The sequence below is a fragment of the Erigeron canadensis genome, chromosome 6 (assembly GCF_010389155.1).
Source record: "Erigeron canadensis isolate Cc75 chromosome 6, C_canadensis_v1, whole genome shotgun sequence".
Lineage (NCBI taxonomy): Eukaryota > Viridiplantae > Streptophyta > Magnoliopsida > Asterales > Asteraceae > Erigeron > Erigeron canadensis.
The window spans coordinates 5710346-5738063 of record NC_057766.1 but is presented as its reverse complement, the minus strand read 5'-3'; the positions used below and the strand labels follow the sequence as shown (position 1 = coordinate 5738063).

Below are 27718 nucleotides of genomic sequence, written 5' to 3'. Positions count from 1 at the left end.
TCTTTTTTCACCATATGCGAAAACATTTTTGTTAATTTATCATCATCCAATTATGAGTCAAACTAACAATTTCCTTTTTACTCTAATTTCATCAATCATTATCATTTATCTCTTAATATATGTCGTAAAGGTACAAGGAAGGAAGACATCATTTAAACACTTAACGTCACTGTTTAAATATTTTTGTTGCAAAACTTTGAAATCAATAACTATTTATTCTAACTCGGATTGCTTATTTCTAAATTTGTGCATAATTTTTCAAGATCGATGCAATTTCTAAAAAAAAAAAAAGGAAAAAATGAAATTATGTCGCTTTGACTTATACATGTTGTGTTTCTCAATAATTTAACTAGAAATATTAGTTGATATTTGGATTTCTTTATTATAAAAAAATTCAATATAAGATCATAAAATAGAACGAAAATAAAAACAATCTTTTCTAGAAAAATTCAAAAAAAACCACAAACCTCGACTGGGGAACAATGTTGCACTAGTTAATACTTATCGTATGGCGTAAATCAAACAAAAAATAACAAAAGGGAAGAAATAAACTTAAGTTAATTACAAAGATCGCCTTTATGATTTTTCAAAAATTATAGGTTTCATTTTTACTTTTTATAAATTATAATTTTGATCTCTAACTTTAGATCCCCATCAACAATTTTGGGTCAAAAAACGTTGGCTTTTTGATCAAATGTGTTGACTTTTAGATTAAAATTGTGATTATTAGACCAAAACTATTGACGTGACTTCAAAATGAGTTGGTCAAACTACAGGACGATCTTTGTAATTAGATAAATTTACACTTTTAGTCCCTAAACTTGACACGTTTTTCACTTTCAGTCACTAAACTTCAAAAATTGTAATTTTTTTTTTTACTTTTGGTCATTGCGTCAATTTTGTACATTTTCTCCGTTAACTTGCTCAGATTTGCTAGTTTTTTTTTTATATATCTTTTCGTCCTTTCCATTTATTCCATTATTAAAAGTGATAATCGGCCTAACTTTAGGTCTTAGATATTATTTTTTTCGATTAGTGAAAATACATATTCATTTGTGAGGGGTTTTGAAACAATATTTTTTATGTTTACAATTTATTACTTTATTGATTATAAAATAGTGTGATAAGATAAAATAATTGATTTTCTTTTTGAATGACGATGAAATAATTGTTAGTTGAAAATTTTATTTATAAAGTTAGATTTTTTTAGTGCTTTGTTTGAATTTTTTAGTCTTTTTATATTTCTACTTTAATCGTAAATATTTTTGTTTGTGTTATATAAATTTATTTAATTTCCTTAATTCATTTTATTAACTATTGCTAAACTATAATAAAAATAAGATATTGTAACGGTTATCAAGAGTAACGTGTTCTAGATTTTTTTTTCTCTGAATAATCAATAGCGCCTTATGATTTAATCGTAAATATTTTTGTTTGTGTCATATAAGTTTTAATAAATCATGTAAATGGATTGAATTTTGAATATGCTTTTCATCGATTATCACTTTTAATAATAAAATAAATGAAAAGGAAGAAAATGGAAAAAAAAACTAACGAATCTAGGCAAATTAATGGAGGAAAGGTAACAAGGTAGGCGCGGTGACCAAAAGTGAAAAAAAAGTGGAAAATTTAGTGTATAATTTGTAATTTTTAAAGTTCAGTTACTGAAAGTAAAAACGTGTTAAGTTAAGGGACTAAAAGTATAATTTACCCTAATTCAATAAACTCAATAAACCTTCGACAAAACCTTTGACTGAATGAATTGGTCAAGCAGTCAACCTAACATATCCAAAGAAATCAAATCCTACGCAACCAATTACAGAAAAAAACACGTTTGAACTAAAACTTTCAATTCACCACGAATTAGGGTTTCACCAAAGAAAAAAGGGAATACAATTTCTAACCCCAATTTTGCTGCTTTCAAATTCAGCATGAGTCTCACTCAATTCTCAATGGTAATGTTTTTTCCTTATTAATTCACATAATTTACAATCATTATATGCCTTATAATATATCATATGTATACATATATACTATACATATATATTCTTATCTTATATAGATATGTATGTATGCTCATATCATAGTTATACATTAATTAATTTTGTCTTTATTTTTTTTATTTTTTATAAAAGTTTAAAAATTTATATACTATAAGCAACTGTATGAATGATGACATTTGGAAGAATCAAGTGATAAGATTCGGAAAGAGATTGAATGGAATCCACGTGTCAAATTCTAAATGCTTTAGATTGATTTTAGGCGTATGAGTTAGGTTGATTTATCGTTTTTCCTTTATAATATGCAGGTTGAAGAATTGGCATTTCTTGTAAAGGACAATCTTCCATGTAAGCATCTTGTTCTTTCTATGGAAGATATGTTTGTCGATTTCCTTAACGATCCATCGAGGTATTCTTTTTTCGCTTTCATTTTATGTCATATTTCAGACACAAATGTAAAAGTGTATTTAGGAAGTAAACAATGCAGAAAAGACTAATAAAGCAATCGACTTTAACTTCTCTTGTAAGTTTATATATGTCGATATAAGTTACCTGTTGGAGTAGCCTGTCGGATGGATATATTAATAAGTGGAAGAATGTTAATAGGAAGGAGAGTGTTGATTAAGGGATGAATTATGTCTGTATACATGATTTTTCTGCATAAGATTTATATACTTTTGTTAAATGTCTGTTTTGAAAATGTTTTTGGAGGATTTAACATGTTTAGCTACTAGTTTTTTTATCAGAAAATGCCCACTTCTGTTTTGAAGTTTGCGAGTAGCTTTCTTACTCTAGAAAGCTAATTCTAGATGCATGGACTGATATGTTATAAACTTCAAACAATAAGATTCCTTGACATTTTTTGTTATCTTTTATAATCTTGTTATTGTCAATGGTGGTTTATGTATACTAATTCCTGCGTAATCTTAGATTCTTATCAATTGTTCTATACTTATTTGGTATTAAACGGGACTATTAGAATTTATGTTCTGCTATGTTACAGCCTAGAAGATGTGCTGGAACTGGAGCCAATGAATCCCTACAATCGTCTTCTTGTACACCGCCTTGCTGACATATTTGGGTATCAACTTTTTGGCAATTTTCTATCTTCCATCGCCATAGCTCCCTTTCACAAAAAAATTTCCGCCTGTCTTAAAGTAACAAACTCTTTTTTTTTTTCTTTATGCAAGATTTTCTCATCATTCTATTGGTGAAGGAGATGAGCGGCATCTCGTGCTAAAACGTTGCGAGGACACATCAGTGTATGTGTAGTTATTTTGATGTTGTTTGTCCATAGATATGTCAAATAAATATTTCAACTTTTGTTATTCTATTATGAAGCTAAATTGATGACCAGTTGTCAAATAAATAATTTCAACCTTTGTTATCTGTTATCAAGTTAAACTGATGACCAGTTATGAAGATCTGGGAGTATATTTTTTTGCTATTGGGTATTATCTAAAATATGTTTTAGATTTTGATCAAGACTTATTTTATTCTTTCTTAAATTTCAGACCCTCCATTCTCGTTGCGGATATGTTATGGGAGCATGTCGACTACCAGTCTCCAATAACTTCACAGATTTTATCACGAAGAGAAGATGTATCCGCTGGTATTCTCTTTTTTTTTTTGCAAGTCAAGTATGTGATGGGATTATATATTTTGCTTCCATTTGTGGTAAAAGTCCAGGTCAGGGCTAGATACGGTGTCATAATAGTCCAGTTGGGTGGGGTGGGTTATGGGTGAAAATATGTATTGTTGGTACATGCTAAAAATAGTCAGAATGGGTTTGCCAGGAGCTCTTTATGCCTGAATTTTGATTAACCATGCGAGAGTAAAATAACTATAATATAATTCTATAATAAAATGATTATGGGGTTCTTTTTGTTACAATTACAATTTGGCCTACTTTTGACTTGTTTCACCCATTCAACCCATTTGACCTTTTTTTTTTGTTTTTATATGGCTATGCGTTCAATATATGTTAGCAATAAAATGTAGCCCAATTTACTCCAAATTGGAATATTGGATTGAAATTGCCTGCTCTAGGGTTTCTAATGCGTCAAAGTTGGTCTTTTTGGGCCGGCTTAACCTGACCCCACTTTAAATATTTATTTTGATAAATAACATCTGACGTACGATTACAGAAACTGTTGTTAAGATATTGATACGTTTATTATTTATATAAAGCAATTTATGAGTGACTAATTACTGTTCCGCAGTGTATGACCTTTTTTGCAAGAAAATATACACAAAACCGGTCTACATAGCAGTTAATAAAATGGGTTGAGTCTTACCCTTTTGCATTATTAACATCGGGGTTTCATCAGCCATTAGATATTTGTTTTTATATTAGTGAATGCAATACTGATGTTTCTCTTCTTAACGATTCTCAAATGTCTAGATATTGAAAATTGATTAATGTGATTTTCCCAGGGACGAAGATAGAAACATTATCTGCTCAACTCTCTTTAAAGGACAGAGAGGAAGCTTACATGGCAGCTCGAAAACGGATTTTTTCAACAGATGATGACATGGAATTGCCTGCAAAAGAGCGTCCTCGAAATAATCCAGTAGTTGCTCGTCGCATGATTGCCCATGCACTTGGCCAAAAAATCAAACAATCTAATCTAGATATAGGTGTCACAGATGCCATGGTGTGCCAGGAACCTGCGAATGAAGCAAAAGGTCAAAATATTAGTTCAAGCTTGAAAACTCATGCAAAGTCAAATAGTCAACAACATATCAGTGGAAACGAGGCTAACAAGACATATTCTAATAAGAAGATGCTTCCAAACCTAGGTGTTGAAGCATCAAGCACTGCAAATGCTCCTAAGTGTAATCTTAAAGAGGAACATATTGTAGCTGCAAAGCGTATGTTCGCTAACGCCTTAAGAATGCATCCAGGAAAAGAAATTGTTCTTTCAAAATGTGGTCAAACGAAGCAAATGGACAAGTCTTAGGGGTAGTTTGTTTTTACATGACGAGAACTTGAGGCTGAAATCTGAATCTGAAAATTGATTATGAATGCTCTGTGTGAATCTTTTGTGGCCCTCACATTTCTATTTCAACAAGCAAAATACAGATGGAATTTTTCGTTGTTTCAACCATTTCTGTTCTTAGAAGATGCATTACCTGAATAGAACCACAGTTTGACTGCGGTACGTCTCTTCATTAATAGTAAGTTTCCATGAGAAGAAGCTGAAGTTGTGGGGTTCATCTCTGGGTGTTCTGTAGGTGTGGGTTGGAAGTTTTTCAATGGTCATGTCTCATCTGTGGTGCCTCTGGATCGTAGAATGCTCACTTGCTCAGGTTATGAAGTATGCGTGCTTGATTTCCAATGGAACTATACTGCTATTGGGCACTTATACCAGAAAGTTATGTCAGATCTGTATCAACAAGTTTCACCATTTTCATCCCCGAACATTCAGGAATTACCACTGCAGGGTCATGTGTAATTATGTTGCAGGTATGTAGTTTTTAACTTCATTTCTGTATTTTAAGCCAAACTTTTACACTGTTACGGTGAATGAAGATGAAACTACCGCACATTGTGTACAATATTTGCATGTGTAGAATTTCCTTGGGTGTTTTAGTGCCATATATAGTATCTGTGATGCCACAAGTAATGTTTATTTGTTTGAGATCGGCTTTGGTAGTGATTTTGTTCATATGTTTCACGATTTGAAGTAAAAAGTTTTTTTGTTATATTCAAATATACTGTTGCAATGCAGTTTGTGCTGCTTTCGTTCTTTTTATACAACAGTGTTTAAAATACTTATACCTTTCACATTAATTATGTATTCTACATTTCTACCATCAGAAAACTTTTGATGCTATTGCTTAACATCTTAATGGATGGAAACTACGTGACCTAACAACCAATTATGGCTAGTCACCTTTGGGAAAATAGGGTATTCAGTGCCATGTATGGATAGTAAATATCTCTATTGGTTTTATAGAGAGGCCAGTTCACTTTTCTTCTTTATTTTTAGTTATACAATATTTAGAAAAGAAAAGCGTTTGGTCTTGCTTTGGAAATTATTTTGAAGAGTAACTAAAAGTATCAATATTTGCTAATAACTTTGTTAACTTAAACGCTGTGCAGCCTTTGATTCATAGGTGCCGAAAGGGGATAGAGTATTACCAAATTCATAGGTGCCGAAAGGGGATAGAGTATTACCAATATTTTGTAGTTATTACATTCTTCTTTTATTACATTTGTCATGTCATAAACCATGCTGTTATTATTTAACTACCCTAAAGCAATCTGACCAAGTAAAAAAGAATTTGCAATAAGCTGCGTGTTTTGTTATGGTTTTTATCAAAGTGTGACATTAAAGATTGGAATTGGATAAATGGCTGCTGCAGAGTTCCTTACCTGGACTACCAAATTACTTGTTTAAAAATGAGTTATTTGCAAGCTAATCATTACATTGCATATTCAAATATTAACATTCAGGTTTGGATCACATCTGATACAGCCGTTTATGTAGGTAAGTAAAAACAAAATTGCAAGTCTGCTTCTTCGTTGTTTCTCAATCCATTTAGGTATGCACTAAAACATGATCCTGGATCGTACTCATACATTATGTACAATAAAGATGTCTGTAGACCAAAAAAACTTTTATTCTTAGTGAGCACCCAGGAGATATTTCTGTAAAGCATACTTGGAAACAGAAGAACATTGGAACAATAGTCTTGATTTCTGCTAGAAGTATGTTCAAACGTCATAGACCAGTATTTCAGAGGGGAAGCACCTGCACATCAAGCGTTTTCGCCTGCTGTGTTGCTGTGAACGACTTCATCTCCCTTTTGGCCCTCTGTTTAGGATTAAAGAAGAGGTTAAGGGGTCTTTTTCAAACAAGAGAAAAGGAGAGGTTAAGTGGTCATCTGGTTCCGAATATGGATTAGATGTAGCAGTATGGGTTGGTCATGGTTGGCTAATGTGTTAAAATTTATTCATGTTGTGCAGAAAGAATTTTTGTTCAAATACTTGATTATATTTTACTTTATATATTATCAATAATTGGTCCATCAAATATGATCACAACAAAAAAGAAGGGTAATATTTCAAAAATAGTATGAACTTCAGATTATACTGATTAGGAAGTTTAACCCTGGTAATACCCTTTGGGAGTTTGGGTCACTTTTGGTAACTTCAACCCATTTGACCCTTATCCTTGTTACCTAGTTTTTCTAAGAGCATCTGCCCCTGAAATAAAGCATAATGTGAATCTATCCATTTATAAGTAATTGGTCAAACTTGCTACTTACTACCAAGTATTAGAATAGTTTTATGAAACCAGGTTACTCAAAAAAGGCTCTATTGAATCTTACCATATCCGCTAAAGTGTTTTGCCATGCTTTGTCCATCTCCCCAAACACAACATCTATTGTTGGCCGACCTTTGCTTGATTTGGCTACGCATAGCACTGCAACCTGTAGTATGGATTCAAAGTCTACAGTGTTTAAGTTCCCATTTAGTCTTGGATCTTCGATATCTGTGAGTGGGCGTCTTCCCATGCTCACATCCTTTGCCTACAAAGATTCAGAAAAGTTGGTATAGAACTGAAAACATGACAAACATGCAGGAAAATAGGCATAACTAGGCCTAGTATAAATAATTTCATATGGATGATCAACAATATTGTTACATTGTCTCCGATTTTCATTTTTGGTTTACAAATCAGCTTTCGAGTGGGGCAGTTTAAAAATTGTAATCAATTTCACAAGCTGCTCTCATGAAATTGGCCAGCCAATGTTTTGGCTTCCTTTGAATTCTGTAGATTCTTGTAATTATCTTTTCTTCCGCTTCTACTGTGAATAACATTGAATCCTGGATTTCTGATCAATGTGTGCTATCTAAATGACCTACTGTATTACTAGATCAGTATTTGCACAGAAAAGAATCTGTTGTTCAAAGTGTGTGTTTTCCTATGATTTGCTAAAGTGTATCTGGTCTTAAATGGTTTGTCTTGCATCACAAGGTCTGTTTCATGAATAACGTTTCGAGAACACCTACATATAGAAAGAGCGGTGTACCTTTCTTGTCAGTTGGTCTCTGGCTTCAAGATCGAGTTCAATGACTTTTTGACCTGAAAGAAGTTGAAGGGCAACAATGCCAAAACTGTAGATATCACTAGCACAAGTCAATTTGGCGTTGCTCATGTATTCAGGGTCCATATAGCCAATGGTTCCCCTAACATCTGTGAAAACTTTACTCTCTTCCATCCCTAGAACTTTTGCCAATCCAAAGTCAGAGAGCTTTGGTTCCATGTTCTCCGTAAGGAGAATGTTGGTGAGCTACAAAGGAAACAACTCACTTGATCAACTTCAGGTCACAGTTTGACATATATGGACATGCATTTGGAAGTAATTATGTGACATTGAATAGTCATAACAGATGATTCACTGTAATTGGACATTGTGAGGATGATAGTCTGCGGGTGTTGTACTGCTTTAAGTTTTAAGAATCACTATTGACAGTGTGGAGTCATAAGAATTCAAATTGCCAAGTGATAGATATGTAATTAGGGTCTATTGTGCGTATAAGTAGTTCTACTCTAATCTTCCAGAACTCTAATCTTCCATTTAGCAGGTCAGTCAAACTCTTAAAACTACCTTAATATCTCTGTGAACGATGCATCCATCTATGTAATGATGGAGAAATCGAATAGCAAGTGCACAATCTCTTAAAATCTTTACTCTTTTCTCCCAGGTTAAAACGCTGTCCCTTCCTGCAAGATTTGCATAGGAATCACAGTACATAAGGGTCCATGTTCGTGTATGAATGGGTAAATTAGAATAAATTAAAAAATTTGGGTAATGGTTTATCTCTAATGGGGAAAATGGGGTGGTAATAACTGCCTAAAAGGAGACAGGTCAAACTCAAATGGGTTTATCGAAAGTGGTCACAACTGCATTTTCAAAGTTAAATATTCTCTAAACTATTTATGTATATATACACATACCGAAGGTCCTTTCCACTGGACAAAAAATTTACCCAATTTGACCTGCTGCCCAACCCGTCCATTTTGTCACCTCTAATTGTGGGTACTAGTCTACTAGATGAGGTAAGAGATAGTTACTCAAGAGATGTTGGGCAAGATTTCCTGAAGGACAATACTCATACACCAAATACTGTTCACCATCTTCAACACAGCATCCGAACAAACATACAAGATTGGGATGGCGAATCCTAGAAAGACCTTCAACTTCCCTAGTGAAAGAGTCAGCGTTATTTTTATTACTTATTTGCTTGATAGCAACGGCTTGTCCACTTGGTAGAATCCCTTTATAAACCTCACCAGCACTTCCACGACCAAGGCATTTCTTTTCATCTGAGAAGTTCAAGGCGTGCTCTATTTCGGCCTTGGAGAAACTATACAAGCCAGACCAAGCTGTGGGAGTCTCTTTGGTGTAAGATTGATCAGATTTGTTTTCTTTCATTCTCTTTCTTGTGACGTATTTCACCAGCACAATCACGAGAATAAGCCCCATGCTAGCCAGAATGATCCCTAATAGCGTCTGAAATATGGAATCTGGTAGAACATACATAATAGTGTAAACCTATTTGGAAACTTGCAGTAAAAAAAAGTGTTAAATGCATAATGAGGTAACCAACTTTGGTTCTGTTTATATTTCATGCACATGTTGATATCCCAACTGCTATTATGTCTTAAATTGATAATCATTGAAATTTGTCATCATCTTTTTATTGATCAACCCTAATAAATATACTCTTAGCTTGGCTCACGAGTCGTAGGATACATAAATTATGAAGATAACTTACGTTTGACTTTGATGTAACCTGGATCTGTGACAAACAAAGACAACAAACAAACCCGAAATCAATAACAGATAGTTAGACTAGCTACAAATAAATTAAGGTGCATATCTTTGGTAACACCAGTATCAACTATTATTGACTTCAAGAAGCAGAACATCTGAGTGTTATTTATGATGCTTAAGGTATAAAGATTTGATCATTATAAAAAAAAAACTGTTACCATGCACATCCAAAACATGCAAACACTCGTAAAAATCATCAACAGCAGCAAAGGAGCTCTCGTTCCATAACTCAGAGGCAAGAGCAGTCACGACAGAAACTCCACAAACCTCACCATCTGTTTCAGTCCTATTTGTTTCGAATCCCTTCACCAATGAATTTTTAGCCTTCAACACCTTACGGCTGCATTCCCTACAGTGCTCATCATAAGAATCGTTAGATTGCTCAAATTTGCTGCATATTGCACTTGCTTCATTAAACTCTGGATACTTCTTCAAATCGTCTATGGTAAGCGCTGAACAAGAGGTGTATTCTTTGTAGAAGTTTTTGAAGTTACATTCACCAAAAGTCACAGATTTCTCTTGTTCTTGAAAGTTGTTATTACAATTTGACCATTGATTGGATTCGAGAAAGATTGAAAGGTTTGATGAATTAGTTGATATTAATCTTGCAAGAGATTTGGAGATTCGGGTTAGAGCAGGTTGACAACATAAGGTTGTGGTGAGAATTCCCCATGATCTGAGTTTGAGCTGGCTTTGACCGTCTATGCAATTTCCACTTGGTTGATAAGGCAGTGATGTGAAGTTCAATGGACATCCTGCAACAAGCAACAAATTTGAACATTGTAGTATAATCAATAACATGAGTGTATAATTTGTCAAAAGTCATTATTAGAAACATATTTGTTCCAATTAATACTAAGGTATTGGTTTATGTAAAAAAACTATCAAGTAAAACAGATAAAACGGTCATTATTCCTTTTTAACTGATAATCGTTATGCATTATGTTTTGGTACCAGTAAATCTTTGTGCATTGGTTTTATATACTTTTGCTATATTAATCTCCATGTATCAGTTTTATCATTTTCAATTGTTTTAGTTTATAGTTGATACATGATACATATATAAGTAATAAGTAATATAGATTATTTCCTATATATATGGTTCCTTTCGTAAGACATTTCGAAGTTGACACAACTCGGTTGAAACTGACAATAACAAGATAAAACAAAACACAATCGAATTATACTAGATCCGGCTCTATATTTTATTGTGACATAGTTTTACGTCAAGTTCTAGGTTAAGGATTTATTTTATCACCAAAAAAATTTGGTTTCAAATGCCACAAGCTTTTGTTGTTTTTCTACTAAAAAAACATTTATATATATATATATTTCTTTTTATAGTTTGGAACTTAAATATAACAAGTAATACAATCACTTCCTGTGAATCTAGCCTTATATCAGAGAGAATCATATACTGTCTTAACAACATGTTAGTTGTTGGTAGTTAATTTTTCTAAAGTTGGATCTGAACTCAAGACCTCTATAGAGACAAAATTTATCACCTTTTTCTTGAACCACTAGACCAAGGGTCCATCAACAAAACCATTTTAGTTTAAATAAACATATGCTATTCCAAGTGCATGTAAGGAGGAAGGTGAAATTTTTTTCAATACAAATAAGCAGCTTGTACATGTAATAACTTAATTAGAAAAGATCAATAAAATGATTTTTTAACTTTTGATAAATAATACAGATCCCATCATCCTGCCCAAAAAACATGACTTCATATCAAAGTAATTTTATTTTGGATGGTTATTAGAGAAGATTAGATAGTCTATAGCTTAAGCCTTGAATGAAGAAGAATATTAACTTAAAAGTATATATTTAGGCACATAGATGATATATATGAAGTTGAAAAAGGTGTACCTTGTTCATCTCCTTGTGTAGGTGAAACATAAAGTTGAAACAAGAACATTGATATATACAAGGTGAGGAAAGAGGACCTCTTCATACATTTCCATGTATTTTCCATCATGAGAGAAAAACAAATTTCTTTCAAGATGCATGGTTCAAATGGTTGTATATATAGAGGTGAAAGGGACCGGATATTCCTGATATTTAATTACTAAAATCTTTTATGAAAAAATAGCTTATATTCAAAAACATGTCATTAAAAAAAAAAAAATTTGTTATGAAGTTTATTTTATAATTAAGACGTGTCAAAGTTCTACTAAAATGATGTTGAGTTTTTTTTAACGGCAAATTTTACATTCTCCACCAACCAAAGGCGAGAGCTTGTTTCAGGGGCCTAGAAGAAGGACAAACCCGATTTTCGGTCGAGACATATTAGGAGTCATAAAATTTTAAAAATTATGTATTATATATTATATATTGGAGAGAGCTGATCAACCAAATTGTTATTAAGAATGTTATAAAAGTTTCACAAATCATAAGTTAACTAACCGCTAATAAAGTATATATTTCAAATATTATGATTTTTTTAAGTACAAAGAATATATAGTTTTATTTTTCTAACATTAGTTATAATTTATAAAAAAATATTAGTTTATATGTTTAAATTCGTTAGGAATTAAGGCATTTTTGTCTCTGTTCGACCAGATACTTAACTTTCAAGGGCCGTCACTGGCTTGTTCAAACTAGAGTAGTTGTGTTGAAATAATACAAGATCATTTAAACATGTTTATTATTTTAGTTATTTATGTTTGTTGGTTGAGTTATGCAGGTACAAGAGAAGTTGAGGGACTATTCTGGACAATAGAAGGAAGAAGATGTGTTTAGTGTTCAAGTCTAGAAGAAGAAGGTGTATTTGGAAAGTTGGTAATATATATTGAGCCATAACTCCAGATTAGAGAAATACTTCACATATTGATCGATCAATTTTTTCTGCTGCTGATATTTTTCTTTTCCATATTCATATTTCTGTATATATAGATCAATATATATCATTGATCTATTTTCTCATATCTATAATATCTAATCATAACCTATATGATTGGATAATTGTAATAATAAACTAATTCTTATTTCTCATCTATAATAATAAATCTCATCATATAATTTCTGGTGAATTAATTGTTTATCTGGTTGTTGATTCAAAATCGTTCATGGTATCAGAGCCAGGTTATCATCTAGTAGTGATTATTGACCGTGTTTTCTCTTTAGATCTAGGGCGGATTCCATTTGGAACCCTAGATTCTAATTTTTGGGGGTTTTCTTGTTCTAATTGATTCGGTTAGGGTTTTCTTAACAAGTATTCGATTAAATTCTTCCGCTGCTTAAATCTGGTGGTTACCCTAATTTCTAGGGTTTTTCTGTTCAGATCCTGATTATACTCTTGACTAAGTGAATCAAGAGATAATTAGGGTTCCACTACCATCAGCTCATAGCACTGTATTGTATTCTTGTTCCTTTTCAATTTTATTATCTGTTTCTGAATCTGCTTATATTTTCTTCTCAAATTAATTTTATATATATATCAAATTTTTCATTATCTTAATTCTCATAAAAACAATTGTGTTAATACTTGACCTGCCTCCATACGAAAGGTTAGGAATCCTGTCACTGACACTCTTGTGAGATTAAGATCTATTTTCTACACATTTTGTTGAGAAGAAATTATTTGTTAATTCTTATTTTTCTGTTGTGTTGTTATCTGGATAAATTGTTTGTTGTTGATTTACTTGCTATTTGTTTGTGTGTGTTATAATCTGTGGTTTATTTTGATTTGATTTGTTTTCTGTGTCTTTGTGATTAAAATTGATTAATAATGGTGAATACTCCACCTGGTTCTGTTCATACTGGTAATACTCCTCCTAATACACCACCTAAACATTCTAGAAATAGTTCAACTGATTCTGAATTTGATGATGTAACAAGAATAAGTAAACTTGATTTTGGAGATCCTCTTTACTTGCATGCTAGTGATACTGTAAGCACACCTTTGATTGGTTTTAAATTGTTAGGAACAGAAAACTATAAGGTATGGGCTTGTGCAATTGAATTGGCTTTGGAAACAAAAAATAAAACTGGTTTTATTGATGGTACATGTATTAAGTCTAAAGATGATCCAATACTTGCTAAATAGTGGGATAGGTGTAATGCAGTTGTATTGAATTGGATTCTTGGTTGTGTGTCTCAAGAGTTATATCTAGGACAAATACTTTCAAAAAAAGCTGCAATTGTATGGGAAGAATTGAAAGAAATCTATGATAAGATTGATGGTTCTGCTGTGTTTAATTTGCACCATAAAATTAACTCTTTATCTCAAAATGGTTCTGGATTGTCTGAGTATTATCATAAGCTTACTTCATTGTGGAAACAATATGATGCAATTGTTAAATTACCTGCTTGTAGTTGTGCTGCTGCTAAAGATATACAAAGTCATACTAATTTAATGAGACTTATGCAGTTCTTAATGGGTTTAGATGAATCTTATATGTCTATTAGAAGTAACATTTTAACCAGAGATCCTTTACCTTCTGTGAAAACTGCATTTGCAATTATATCTAGGGAAGAATCTCATAGAGGAGGTATATCTGATAAATCTGTGCATGGTAATGCTTCTGCTTTTGTTGCTAAAAGTAATTTTAATAGAAATAATAATAAAAGTTCTGGTTATAATAAGACTGTTGATAATAATTTTGAAGCCAGGAGAACTTTTGATAATAATGCTAGGACTTTTAGGCCACCTAATCCTAATTTACAATGTACTCACTGTCATAAAATTGGTCATACTATTGAAAGATGCTTTCAACTTGCTAATAAAAGATCAAATCAGTTGGGAAATAGAGTGGTTAATAATAATTCTAATATGCATTCTCAAGTTGCTAATTCTGATTCTTCTTCTTCTGATAATGTTCCCACTTTATCTCATGATCAAATTTCTAAGTTGCTTTCTTTACTTGAGTGCAAGTCTTCTGTTTCTTCTTCATCTTCTTCCATTCCTGCTTCTTCTGGTCTACATGCTAATATGGCAGGTAGTAGTATCTGGTCTAATCTTGTGTTTAATTTTAATAATTTTTTACTTAAAGCTATTATGTCTTGGATTGTTGATTCAGGAGCTAATCAACATATGACATACACTTCAAAAAATCTGACAAATGTGATTGATATTTCTGATTTGCAACTTAAAATAGGATATCCTAATGGAACTTGTGCTCTTGTAGAAAAAATTGGAAATTTACATCTTAAAAATGGTGTTGTGTTATTTGATGTGTTGGTAGTTCCTGAATATAATGTAAACTTGTTGTCTGTTCATAAGGTGTGTAGAGATAATAAAATTTCAATAGGGTTTGATGAGTCACATTGTTATTTCCAGGATTTGATACAAAAGAAGTTACTCGGGACTGGTAGTGAACAGGGTGGTTTGTATTTGTATGATGATTTGCCTGTGTGTTCTAATGTGGTATGTAATTCTACTAATCTTCCTTATGAGTCCAAACTGTTGTGGCATATGAGAATGGGACATCCTGCTGAACAAGCCTTGACAGTTTTTAGTAAAAAATTCAACTTACAAAATTCTTCTTTAGGTCCTTGTGATACTTGTCACAAGGCCAAACAAACTAGAGTTCCTTTTCCTCTCAGTGATCATAAGTCAAAAAGATTTGGTGATTTAGTACATTGTGATGTTTAGGGTCCTTATAAAGTAACAAGTAAAGAAGGATACAAGTATTTTTTGACTTTAGTTGATGATTTTTCTAGAGCTGTTTGGACTTTTTTAATGAAATCTAAATCTGAAGTTTATGATCACTTGTTTAAATTTATTCAACTTATTAAAACTCGATTTTCTGTTACAATAAAGGTTTTAAGAAGTGATAATGGGACAAAGTTTGTAAATAATAAAACTGCTACTTTGCTTACAAATGAAGGAATTATACATCAAACTTCTATGGCTTATACTCCACAACAGAATGGTATAGCTGAAAGGAAACATAGACACCTTCTTAATGTTGCTAGGTCTCTTATGTTTCAGGGGGGAATTCCTATATCTCTATGGAGTGAATATGTTTTAACTGCTACTTATCTTATTAATAGGACACCTTCCTCTGTTCTTCATGGCAAAACTCCTTATGAGAAAATCTTTGGTTTTGAACCTTCTTTAAAACATTTAAGGGTTTTTGGTTGTTTATGTTTTGCTTCTGTGTTAAATAACTTGGATAAGTTTTCATCTAGGGCTGAAAAATGTGTGTTTGTTGGTTATGTCAATTCAAAAAAGGGATATAAGTTGTATAGTCTTGAAAAAAGAGATTTTATATACACAAGAGATGTAAAATTTTATGAAAATTTCTTTCCTTTTAAAATGATTTCTGATAAAACTAAAACTGTTTTAACTCGTCCAAACATAAATCAACTCAATTTCTTTGATAACTTTGATCATGAGGATAATGCTGTGAATATAAGTCCCAATGATGAAAAGGAAGGTGAGAAACATAACTCTTTTGATGAAGGCATCCAACATTTAGCAGCTGGCAGTCCAACAATGGCTACCATAAATGATTTTTCATTAAGTGGCAGTCCAACAGTGACTACCAGAGATGCTAATAAGGATGCAACTTCAAATGAGAATATGAATGATAATAATAACTCTGAGGGCATTTCTGATACAGATGAAATTGGTTTAAAAAGATCTAATAGACAATCCTATCTTCCTAAAAGACTTGAAGATTTTCAAATTGAGGGTAAAGTGAAATATCCTCTTAAAAAAGTTGTGCATTATGCTCATCTTAAACCTGATATACATTGTTTTGCAACTAATCTAAATAAAAGTATAGAACCAAGGTCTTATTATGAAGCTGTTAAGGATAAGAATTGGGTAAATGCTATGAATGAAGAGATAGAAGCTTTAAATAGAAATAATACTTGGGAATTAACTACTCTTCCTAATGATAGAAATACAATTGGTTGCAAATGGATATTTAAAATAAAGTATAAGGCCAATGGGGAAATAGAAAGGTATAAAGCTAGGTTGGTAGCAAAAGGGTATAGTCAAGAAGCTGGTATAGATTTTGATGAAACTTTTTCACCTGTGGTGAAAATGGTTACTGTTAGATGTATGCTTAGTATTGTAGTTTCTAATAAATGGCCTTTATATCAACTAGATGTGAATAATGCTTTTCTATATGGTGATTTGTGTGAAGATATTTATATGGATGTTCCTCAAGGATATCCTAATAATAATCATGTTGTTTGTAAATTGAAAAAATCTTTGTATGGATTAAAGCAAGCACCTAGACAATGGATTTCTAAACTGTCTAGTGCATTGTTTGAATGTGGTTTTGTGCAAAGTAAATCTGATTATTCTTTGTTTACAAGAAATGTAAATGATAAGTTTGTGGCTCTTCTTGTGTATGTTGATGATATTGTTATCACTGGAAATTGTGAAACTGAAATTAGTATTGTTAAGGAATTCTTGAGTTCTAAATTCAAAATAAAAGATCTTGGTAGGCTAAAGTATTTTCTTGGTATTGAGGTTTTGGAAACTGATAATGGTTTATGTTTGTCTCAAAGAAAATATTGCTTGGAACTCTTAAATGATTTTGGTATGCTTGGAAGTAAACCAATGAAAACTCCATTAGAGGTTAATCTTACTATTAAACCTTGCACTGATAAAACAAAACTTCTTGATAATATTGTTGTGTATCAAAAACTTATTGGAAAGCTAATATATCTTACACTCACAAGACCAGATATAAGCTATTCTGTGCAGTATCTTTCTCAGTTTATGCATGCTCCTTCAAAGGACCATTTCAATCTTGGTCTGAGAATCTTGAGATACTTAAAAAAGTCTCCAGGTAAAGGCTTATTGATTACTTCAGGTAATACTCTGTCTCTAAAAGGTTTTGTTGATTCTGACTGGGCGAGATGTGTAACCTTTAGAAGGTCTGTTACTGGTTTTTCTGTGTTTTTTGGCAATAATCTGGTATCTTGGAAAAGTAAAAAACAAAATGTCGTTGCCAAATCCTCTGCTGAAGCAGAATATAGGGCTTTGGCAGCAATAACTTGTGAAATTATTTGGCTTTCTAAACTTTTAAGTGATTTTAACATTAAGTGTTCTATTCCTGTTGAAGTGCATTGTGATAGCAAAGCTGCTATTCAAATTGCAGCAAACCCTGTGTTTCATGAGAAAACCAAGCATTTTGAAATTGATTTGTATTTCATAAGGGAAAAAATCACTTCTGGGTTGTTAAAAACTGTTAAGATACAGTCTGATGATAATGTGGCTGATATCTTCACTAAAAGCTTAAGCATACATCAACACAATTTTTTAAGCAAAAAGTTGGGCTTGTTTGACATGTTTAACAGTGATCTTGAGGGGGGATGTTGAAATAATACAAGATCATTTAAACATGTTTATTATTTTAGTTATTTATGTTTGTTGGTTGAGTTATGCAGGTACAAGAGAAGTTGAGGGACTATTCTGGACAATAGAAGGAAGAAGATGTGTTTAGTGTTCAAGTCTAGAAGAAGAAGGTGTATTTGGAAAGTTGGTAATATATATTGAGCCATAACTCCAGATTAGAGAAATACTTCACATATTGATCGATCAATTTTTTCTGCTGCTGATATTTTTCTTTTCCATATTCATATTTCTGTATATATAGATCAATATATATCATTGATCTATTTTCTCATATCTGTAATATCTAATCATAACCTATATGATTGGATAATTGTAATAATAAACTAATTCTTATTTCTCATCTATAATAATAAATCTCATCATATAATTTCTGGTGAATTAATTTTTTATCTAGTTGTTGATTCAAAATCGTTCAAGTTGGTTGTTTACTTGTTTAAAACGAACTTCACTACATCCAACGCCGAGTAAGACTAAACCACTAAAATCCCCCATATATACACCATAAATGGTATTGGATCCTTAACGGGATTCGAGCTCCTGCCTTCCACGTAAAACCTGGTGATGCAACGAGCTGAGATACTTGCTAGCATATTTTCTAGAATGATGATGTTTTGGGTTCCAAGAGATTTCAATTTGACTTTATGACCCATACTTGAGCAAACTCATATGGATAAAAATCATGGTTCCATGATATTAACATTTTAGAAGTCTCAAATTACCCCAAGAACCCTTAAACTTGATCATAATTGAATTGGTTTAATTGTGACTGGAATATTTTTGATGCGGAATTGAATGACACAACGTAGGAAATCATGTAAATGTATCGGGTGTTATTAGTATCACAGCCATTGCCGAGCTATTCAGGGTGTAACCCTGGTTACCTATATGTTAAAACTTAATTGAAATGTTGGGTTGTAAGTGATAGCTAGCATGAAAGGATATATAATATATTGATGTATATATTATGAAAAATGATATTTGTACCACACAACTTGATTAATTTACCACAAAATATAAATATTACAGCATACTATATAAACTGTTAATGCATTATTGTAATAAATTAATCAAGTTATGTGGTATCAGTATCATTTCCCATATATATATATAGGGTGGCTTTCCGGTGAGAACATGTTTAAAATAAGAACAGTGAAAACAATTTCTGATTATTAGATGAAAAAATTAAGGGCTAAGATGATTAAGGGTATTTTTGAAATATCTAATGAAATTAATGGTTAATATGTCTTTTTACATGTATTTTAAAGGACATAATAGTAACTTTTTATAAGGAAAAAAAATCAAAAAGAAAAAAATGCATACCGAGATAAAACCACGTTCAAGGCTGTTTTCAATTTGCAAAAGAAGTTACGCACTCCACCACGTTCATGGTTTTATTCCAAAAGAAGTTTCAATTTGCACCCACTTTTGGGTTAAAATTGCATCCGATATACAGATTGAATATAACATTAAAATGCATCCTCTTTGAATGGGAATTCTGCATCCATTTTTAAGATGGCATGTGCATTCAATGTCTTTAAGAGAAGTTTTGCATCCTTTTTTTAATTTATAGCTCGGTTGTGCATCAATTTTCTAAAATGACTTGTGGATCCATTTATAACAAGATTTGGATGCATAAAAATAATTTGGATGCATTGAAATGGAATGCATAAAATTAATCTAACTTGGATGCATAAAAATGATTTGAATGCATAAAAACTAACATGACTTGGATGCATAAAATTTAGTTCACTTTGCTATATAAAAATGACTTGGATGCATAAAACTAATTTGACTTGGATTCGTTAATGACAAATGTCGGAAACAAATACAGGTGATGTTAAATAAACAAAGGCAAATATTCTTAAGAACTTTTGGAAATTAAATACGGAGTAATAAAGAAAGTAACGTATGGGGCTTGGTTTGATGAAATGGAAATTAATTAATTAATATGAAAGGATGTATAATTATGATATGGAAATTAATTATTAATTAATATGAAAATGGATGTACAATTATGATATGGAAACTCTAAACTAAAAACTAATTTGAATCACGGATTCACGGTTATTGTTTTTATGGGAATAAAAGAAAAAATACTAACAATTTTTCTATATTATCCTTTTTAATGGTTGATGATTTGGAAGTATCATATTGGTTCTTCATGTTCTTCTTTTTAATATGTTCTTGTTAGATGGTCTCCCTATATATATACGAGATGGGTATCCGTGCAATGCAGCGGCGGTGGCGGCAACCGATGGTGTTAGTGGCGGTGGTGGTAACAATATGGTTATTAATCTAAAAGTAATTGACGTAAATGGTAGTGTAATTATTTTATGGTTAAGGGATGTATCTTTTGTAAATAACTTTATTAAGAATATTATAGAGATATTAGGTAGAATTATTGAAATTTATTAACAAAGGAGATAGATAGTTTGGATAAATATGAGTATAAAATATTTTAGGGATATATTGGGTAGATTTAGTGTGTGAGTTAGGAATGTGTTAAAACGTAAGGATATTCTAAATATTTTAAAGGTAGAGGGTTGAAAAGAAGGAAGGATAATTTGTTCATTAGTATAGTATAGTATATATATATATATATATATATATTTGAAATATTTTGTAAGATTTCGTTAAGCTTATAAATAGCTTAGCAAGTTCAGCTTCAATAAATTTATTTCTTTTTAGGGGAAATGTTAGGTAAAACATACAGTTGTTATCTTAGGTAAAACAGAAGAGATTATGTAAAATTCAAGAGGGTTATGTAAAATTCAGGGGGGCTACGTATGTTTATCAAATTCAAAGGTTTAATTTGTAATTTTTTTTAAAGTGACAATACCTAAGCTTAGGACAGGTAAAGTCTGCACTACAGATCATTTTCCCTTTTTTTAACTAATCACAAAGTTAGTTATCCACTTATAACTTAGTCTGAAAATATATTTATGAGGTACGTTTGATATTTGATATATATGTTGACCGAAGTTGACCTAAACTACTTGTCCACCATAGTTTCGGCTTCTAGAATATGGCATTCTTGGGCTTTCTGTTTAATTGTAATTTTCTGTTCGATTGTAAGAAAGGCCCAATTTTTTGGGACTTCTCTATTGGCCTATTGATCTGTATACATAGTAAATGAGTAACATAGTAGGATTGTAGGAATAATATTTATGCCCAAAAAAAGGAAAGAAAATATAACTAATTATGACAGTATTTCAAAATATTTTTTTGAATTTGTCATTTGACTTTCTAAGAGACAAAAATGCCCTTTTTTTAATTACACCATTAGTGAGTTACTAGACATATACTACTATTGTATCATGAAAAAAAAACTAAAAAATTGATAGAGGGAACTGATTGAAATAAAAACAAATAATAGTGTGAAAAAATAAAGTTACTGCCATTATGGATGATAATGAGGTGATCACATTTCACATATATACAACCTATGATGAACGGGGACGCTTGATTGGTCAGGGTACCTGTCCCGGGGACGTTTAGGGGACGGGGACGGCTAGGAATCGGCATGGGGATGTATCAGATTTCGGGGACGGCGGGGGAAGGGTTATGGGGACGTTTTTCTAGCCCATTTAGGGTTTAGTGTTTGTATTCTGTTCAAATTAGAACCGGCCCATAAACAACTCTAACCGACCTGTGGACTTATGATTGATTTGATTGTTGATAATTATTATTTTTGGAACATGTAGTATGTTTTGAGTTTACACTTTACATCAATATCAATCTATTTTGAGTTTTCTTTAATATATTTTTTATGTTTTATATTTTTTATTGTCGTATACTTGCCGTCCCCGTATTTTTTAATTTTTTATTTTTGTCGTTTCCCGTACCCATATCGTCCCCGTACTTCGTCGCCGTACCCGTCTCGGTGCAACCTAGCATACAACTTATATGAACCAGACAGTGTAGAATCACCATAAGTGCTATCGATATCGGAAAATAAAAAACCACAGGTGACCTACAGACAGGTACTTATAAACGTCAAAGAAAGATCAAGTTGAATTCGGAACATGTGTCAAGGGTGTTTCCAGACTAGCTCATTTTGAGCAACTCTATGAACAGAACATAATGCGCTCGATAGCAGTCTACGACCATACTTCTTGTAAGGTTATCTTATCTCTAGGCTTGTTTGTGTTCATCTAGATGCAAAAATGAACTCTAAGCTCCATCACTTCTTTCATGCCGGTTGAAATAAGCATCATACTAGACTACTTGATCGCATTGATCCCAAGAATGATTCAAGGAATTGAATAGCAAAAGCAAAGAAAATATGTAAAAACAGATGATAAAAAAGAAGTTGCAAGTAAACACATGTTCTGCTAGGGTCAATAAAGTTTCATTCACTATCAAAGATACAGAACAGAAGATATCATTTTGTTTTATAAACGATCAACTCTTAGTACAAAACTAGAAGCATCACGTGCTTATTGTAGACAAAAGATTTATCATCTAACTTGCCTTTGGCCTAATCTCAATCCCTTGAACGATTAGACCACCTTTCCAATTTCCTCCTTTCACCTCCATCATGGTCATCTCGAGCTCCCCTACCTCCCCCTTCCGATTGAAAAACTCGCCCAATTCAATCTCGAGCCACCCATCTTGCCTGAGTTTGGGGCCATTTAAAGGAGGATCAGATTGATTTCTCACACGTCTAAAACGACCAAACATCCCCATACGTCTTCCTGGTTGTTGCTCATGGTCATCTCTTTGCCTCAGGCGGACTGCAGGGTCAAGATAAACTGTCTTGGTTTGGCCCTCGGTTTGACTCTCAACACCACCTAACCCAATATAAACTTCAGCAGGATAGTGTTCAAAGCCATAAGTGTTGGGTGTCGATTTGTAAACAAAGTAAGCTGCATAACGAGTGTCAATGGACAACATGGAAGTATTAATGGTACCATGAACTTCAAGCCAACAAACACTCTTAAGTTCAGCGACCTCAGCAAACCTGGCATTAGAGACCAATCTATAGTTTTAATAAACTTGTGTTGACCAGCAACAGAAAGTCAAATCTTAAATAGAGGAAGAAATAACCTTGATTCAGGAATTGAAATCCATCTCCAGTACCTAGGGGTGTCACCCCAAACGATTGAGAGGTCTCGCGCAGCCAACATGTAACATTTTTTCCCACTCAATTTATCCAACGAGAAGCTCTGCACAGACGTACCAGACTCAGATTCATGTAAAACACAGAGCTGGAAATTTTATCTTAAAACTTTACAGCTAATAATGGTTCGCATTGATGTTCTAGATGCAGAAATACATGTTAACACTGGTTATTAAGTGTACATTGCCAAAGAATCACATGAGTTCTATGCGGTGTGCGCTCTGAGTACCAAAAACGGTACATGGGACCAGAGGGTTCCCACCCATTTACCCTTTTATTTTAACATTCTGTTCATTCAACACTTCAAAATAAAAAATTTGTAAACGTAGAAAGTTGTCTTATGGGAAGGGCTTGAAGCCTTGAACATAATGCAAAAATTTCCATCTAGTGACGAATTTATGTAATAAATAATACATTTTACCATCTAACCACAACTTTAAGTAATTGATAATAAATAATCACATTTACGTAAACACCAGATATGGCATAATACTCATTTTCAATTACACCCAGACAGTTCAAAAGTACTTAAACACAAGTGTAAATGGCATTGTTCCTTCCTAGAAAATATGGTGATCAGGGAAGTCAAGAGCAGATGATGTAATAGGGTATCAAAATATCCCCTGGAGTAACATTATGCAATATTAAATACAAGCACATAATTTACTTTTATAAAATGTTGTCTATTATACCTCTCCAAACACAATTTAAATGTCTCAACAATTTACAAGAAATGTAACATAAATGATGAAAAGACATCAATAGTGACTACTAGAATTTTGACAACACAAAACCGAAGTGTAACTATTCAAGTAAAGCTGTAAGAGAACCCTACGTGAATAAATGTAACGCTAGGAAGGTGTTGTCATTAAACCATCAACCTAAATCAGCTGATCTTGCTTCCTTTATATTAATCCATCATGCATCCAGTTAATTAATAGTGTATGCTTCCTCTTTACCTATGATACTATCTTCAATATATCATGCAATATCTAACAACATGCAAGATTCTGTTATAAAAACATTATAGCCCAACTCATCTGCTTAATCATTCAAAGAAAGACGAGTGACGCCCAAATGAAAGTTAATAAAGGGGGACATAGTAGATCTCTCATAAACTCGCTTAATCCCCAATTTAAACCCATTACAGAACCTCAACCGTTGTGTGAAATGTAATAGAAATGTTATCTAGAAACTCGCTCCAAGTATATTTGGTTGATTATACATTCCAAAAGCATAAAAGATGAATTAAACACATCCACAAGTAGCAACCATTGCTACATCACTCCCTTAACTCGGAGATAACTTTTAACTACACAGTATATATTTCATTTCACTAATAAAACAAATCCCATTCGTATACTTGCAACATGGCTAGTGCCATACCGATATTCATCACTTTTTACAATATTCAATAAACTTCTATTTTATATAATTGAAATAATACTCCTTTATGTTGTACTTCAAATTAGCTAAAAACTATCAGGGATGTAGATTTAGGGCCCATTTCTTTTTTTGTCAGTAAGTGTTGTGTATTAAGTGACTGAATGTATAAATGATGTCTGTATGTATCAAGTCAAAAATAGGTAACTGACAATTATTTTTATTTATTAAGACAAAAAAAAACATGAAATTTGACTAAATGTATTAAGTTCTTAAGTATTAAGTCTATTAAGTAAAAAAGAAATGGGGCCTTAGCCCTTAGGATTTAACTTGTCCACTAGAACAAAACCTTCTTTAGTACAAGCATATTCTTAAAATATTCCTTGGTTTTCATCTATATTATGTAAACGTTTAATTAACACATTGGAGATGCAACACAAGAGAAACACTAGATATTCGCTCTTTTAATTTATATTGTAATATATTAATAATCATGTCAAATGACAAACTCCATACGTAAAGCACATCATGTATCTGTCCAAATGCAAACCCCACAATTAGCATATAAACAAAGGCAAGCACAAAGTGCTTTTAGTTGACACCAAACTTTATTTTAGAAAGTCAAACAAGTTGCTTTGTATCGTCCTACCAAAAATTGCAAATTCATTTTAATAAAAATAACATAATATTCAATGCTATTGTGTGTATATATATGTATCCCGCCTTTAATAACATGTAAACCACTATCCGTGGCACCAGTTGTGATAGCGTAACAATTAAACTACCGCATCATCAAAAAATAGAAATAAACTAACGACATGGCAGATGATAGGGGATATTATATAACTACCACATCATCAGGTATACACGTAACCAAATACACACAATGTACCAATTATATAAACCAACTCACTTAGGTGGGTTGACAACTGGTTTCTTTAAGGGCTACCACATGATCAGAAGTACCAATTATACAAATCAACTCACTTAGGTGGGTTGATAACTGGTTTGTCCAAGCGTGGGGCAGGGGGAGTTCTAGTCTCCAAGGTCTTCTCAGGGGTTTAAATGGGGATTTGCTCGTTGAATGGCGGTCTAGCAAACCCAGTTAAGACAATGTATGCTACACTACAGATATTTACGAGTAATTCACACATTTCGAAATAAATATATATAAATGATATGGCATCTTATTAACCACCACATCATCAAAAATACAAGTAAAATTACATGGCAGATTACATGACATCTTATATAACTTCCACATCATAAAAAACACTGGGAACCAGATGCATATAACAACAAATGTAAGGCATCTTACATAACTGCCACATCATCAAAAAAAATACACGTGTAAACTAACAGGTAAGGTAACTACACAATAAACAAAAAGTTCTAAAGATTACAATTAAATAAAAAAAATTTGGGATAAATAAAATTAATTAAAACTAACCTTATTACCACCATCAATAATAACAGGATGATCACATAACCATAGATATAACTCTTTTTTGGAACCGAACCGAACCGCCGAATCCGACACAATCTTATGATAATCTTCTGGAAGAAACTTCTCCCAAAGAACATCCCACTGAGCAGCGGATCTAAAAACCGAACTCACCAACGACAACCGACAAACATCTTTCGGTGTAAAAAGTGCCAACGCGTTTGCTACAAATCCTTCAGGCAATGCCTCAAAGAAATTATTATTATCATCATTATTATCATGATGGTGGTCATGTTGTTGTTCTAAATTTAATAACCCGTTACCCATCTTTAATTTCTTTTGGAATCTTGAGTGAAACTGTGTGTATGTAAATATGTATTTGTATATGTATATGTGAAGAAGATGTATATATAGAGAGAGTTATAAAAAAGATGGTTGTTAAGATTTGAAAGGGGCAGAGAGAGGGATAGCTTAGCGGTGAAGAATTTTTTGTTTTTATATTTTTGGATGATGGGTGTGAAGAAGTAAAAGGAAAAGGTGTTTTTTTTTATAGATGTCAAGATGTGTGAAAAGGTGTCTGTCTGTCGATAGAAAGCGGTTGTGAGAGAGTTTGTAGGATAAGAAGTGGATGATATTCTTTTTAATGTGGTGGAGGATGTTACTATTGGTTTAATTAAAATTTAAGTTATCTTACCCACATGTCTTAGTTTAATTTTTTCGAAGTTTAAGATCTACCAATATATATATTTTTTTTTTGAAAAGTAACTTTTGTATTCATATATACCCGGCAAGACACCGGCGGTCTAATATACAACTATTTACAAGAGTATGAAATTACCCCAATTACTTCAAGAGAACATTTGTTTTTCATTCTACTTTTATATCACAAAAAAACGAGTGATCTTATGTTCTGAATAATTCCTACCGTACTCGTTCTAATGTTCTCAAATTTTCTTTCGTTTCTCGCTTTTGAAATGCACCAACAACTAATCATGATCAATCCCTTCAGAGCTTTCTTTTCCTTTTTATTCTTTCTTGAAGTCGTGTGAAATTCCAATAGGTCTTTGATGTCGAAAATGAAAAAAGGTGCGGTTTTGCACCATCGACTGATAAAGTGCCAAACACGGGCAGCCGTTTCACATTTGCAAAAGAGGTGTTCCACAGTTTCGTCTTCTTCTCCACAAAGAACACAGACCGTTTCCATAGCAAAACAATTGCGAGCTTTCAGCGCAACCATGGTAGGTATTCGATCCATTGATACTCTCTACATAAATACATTACATTTCTTAGGAATCCAATTGATCCAATCAAAGACATACCTATTGCTAAAGTCGAAGACATACCTATTGCTAAAGTCCCTCTCACCCAGTAGAAAGTCTTTAACATTACGAGCAGTCAATGTGTTATCAATACCTCCCAACCATGCCCACTAATCCGGTTTGTTGACAGTCACTATCCCCTTTGAGTATGCTGATAAGACTAACCAGTTCACTAATTTCAGCCGGTTCAGAAGGCGTTTTCACCCAGTTCCATGACTCTGTCCATCCGCCGTCCCCCGCATTAAATCTTTCAACGACCCTAGCTTTTTTATC

General features: G+C 32.6%; 3 protein-coding genes across 6 annotated transcripts; 1 reads left to right on the top strand and 2 right to left on the bottom strand.

The window, feature by feature from the left end:
• Nucleotides 1–1814: 1814 nt before the first annotated feature.
• LOC122606142 lies at nucleotides 1815–7042 on the top strand. 4 transcript variants are annotated; one of them, XR_006324810.1, is made up of 7 exons: nucleotides 1815–1955; nucleotides 2309–2409; nucleotides 3004–3081; nucleotides 3191–3262; nucleotides 3515–3612; nucleotides 4437–5469; nucleotides 6497–7042. XR_006324810.1 is itself a non-coding variant. In XM_043779103.1 (6 exons), exons 1-6 carry the CDS (start codon nucleotides 1932–1934, stop codon nucleotides 4961–4963), a joined length of 900 nt encoding a protein of 299 aa, XP_043635038.1. In that variant the 5' UTR covers nucleotides 1815–1931; the 3' UTR covers nucleotides 4964–5644. The 4 variants fall into 4 exon arrangements, 2 of the variants coding, with proteins under 2 accessions (XP_043635038.1, XP_043635040.1); XR_006324809.1 differs by lacking the exon at nucleotides 6497–7042 and adding an exon at nucleotides 6109–6453; XM_043779103.1 differs by lacking the exon at nucleotides 6497–7042 and having other exon boundaries at nucleotides 4437–5644.
• A 119-nt stretch (nucleotides 7043–7161) lies between these two features.
• On the bottom strand, nucleotides 7162–11829 carry LOC122604201 (wall-associated receptor kinase-like 21). The gene is made up of 7 exons (XM_043777096.1): nucleotides 11724–11829; nucleotides 10013–10609; nucleotides 9092–9544; nucleotides 8625–8740; nucleotides 8046–8306; nucleotides 7341–7541; nucleotides 7162–7215 (listed from the first exon to the last, which is right to left on the bottom strand). Exons 1-7 carry the CDS (start codon nucleotides 11827–11829, stop codon nucleotides 7162–7164), a joined length of 1788 nt encoding a protein of 595 aa, XP_043633031.1.
• Nucleotides 11830–22509: 10680 nt separating this feature from the next.
• On the bottom strand, nucleotides 22510–26644 carry LOC122605145 (F-box protein PP2-B11-like). Its single transcript, XM_043778027.1, has 3 exons — nucleotides 26133–26644; nucleotides 23227–23345; nucleotides 22510–23140 (listed from the first exon to the last, which is right to left on the bottom strand). The coding sequence occupies exons 1-3, from the start codon at nucleotides 26451–26453 to the stop codon at nucleotides 22642–22644; spliced, it is 939 nt and encodes a 312-aa protein (XP_043633962.1). The 5' UTR covers nucleotides 26454–26644; the 3' UTR covers nucleotides 22510–22641.
• Between the last annotated feature and the right edge of the window lie 1074 nt (nucleotides 26645–27718).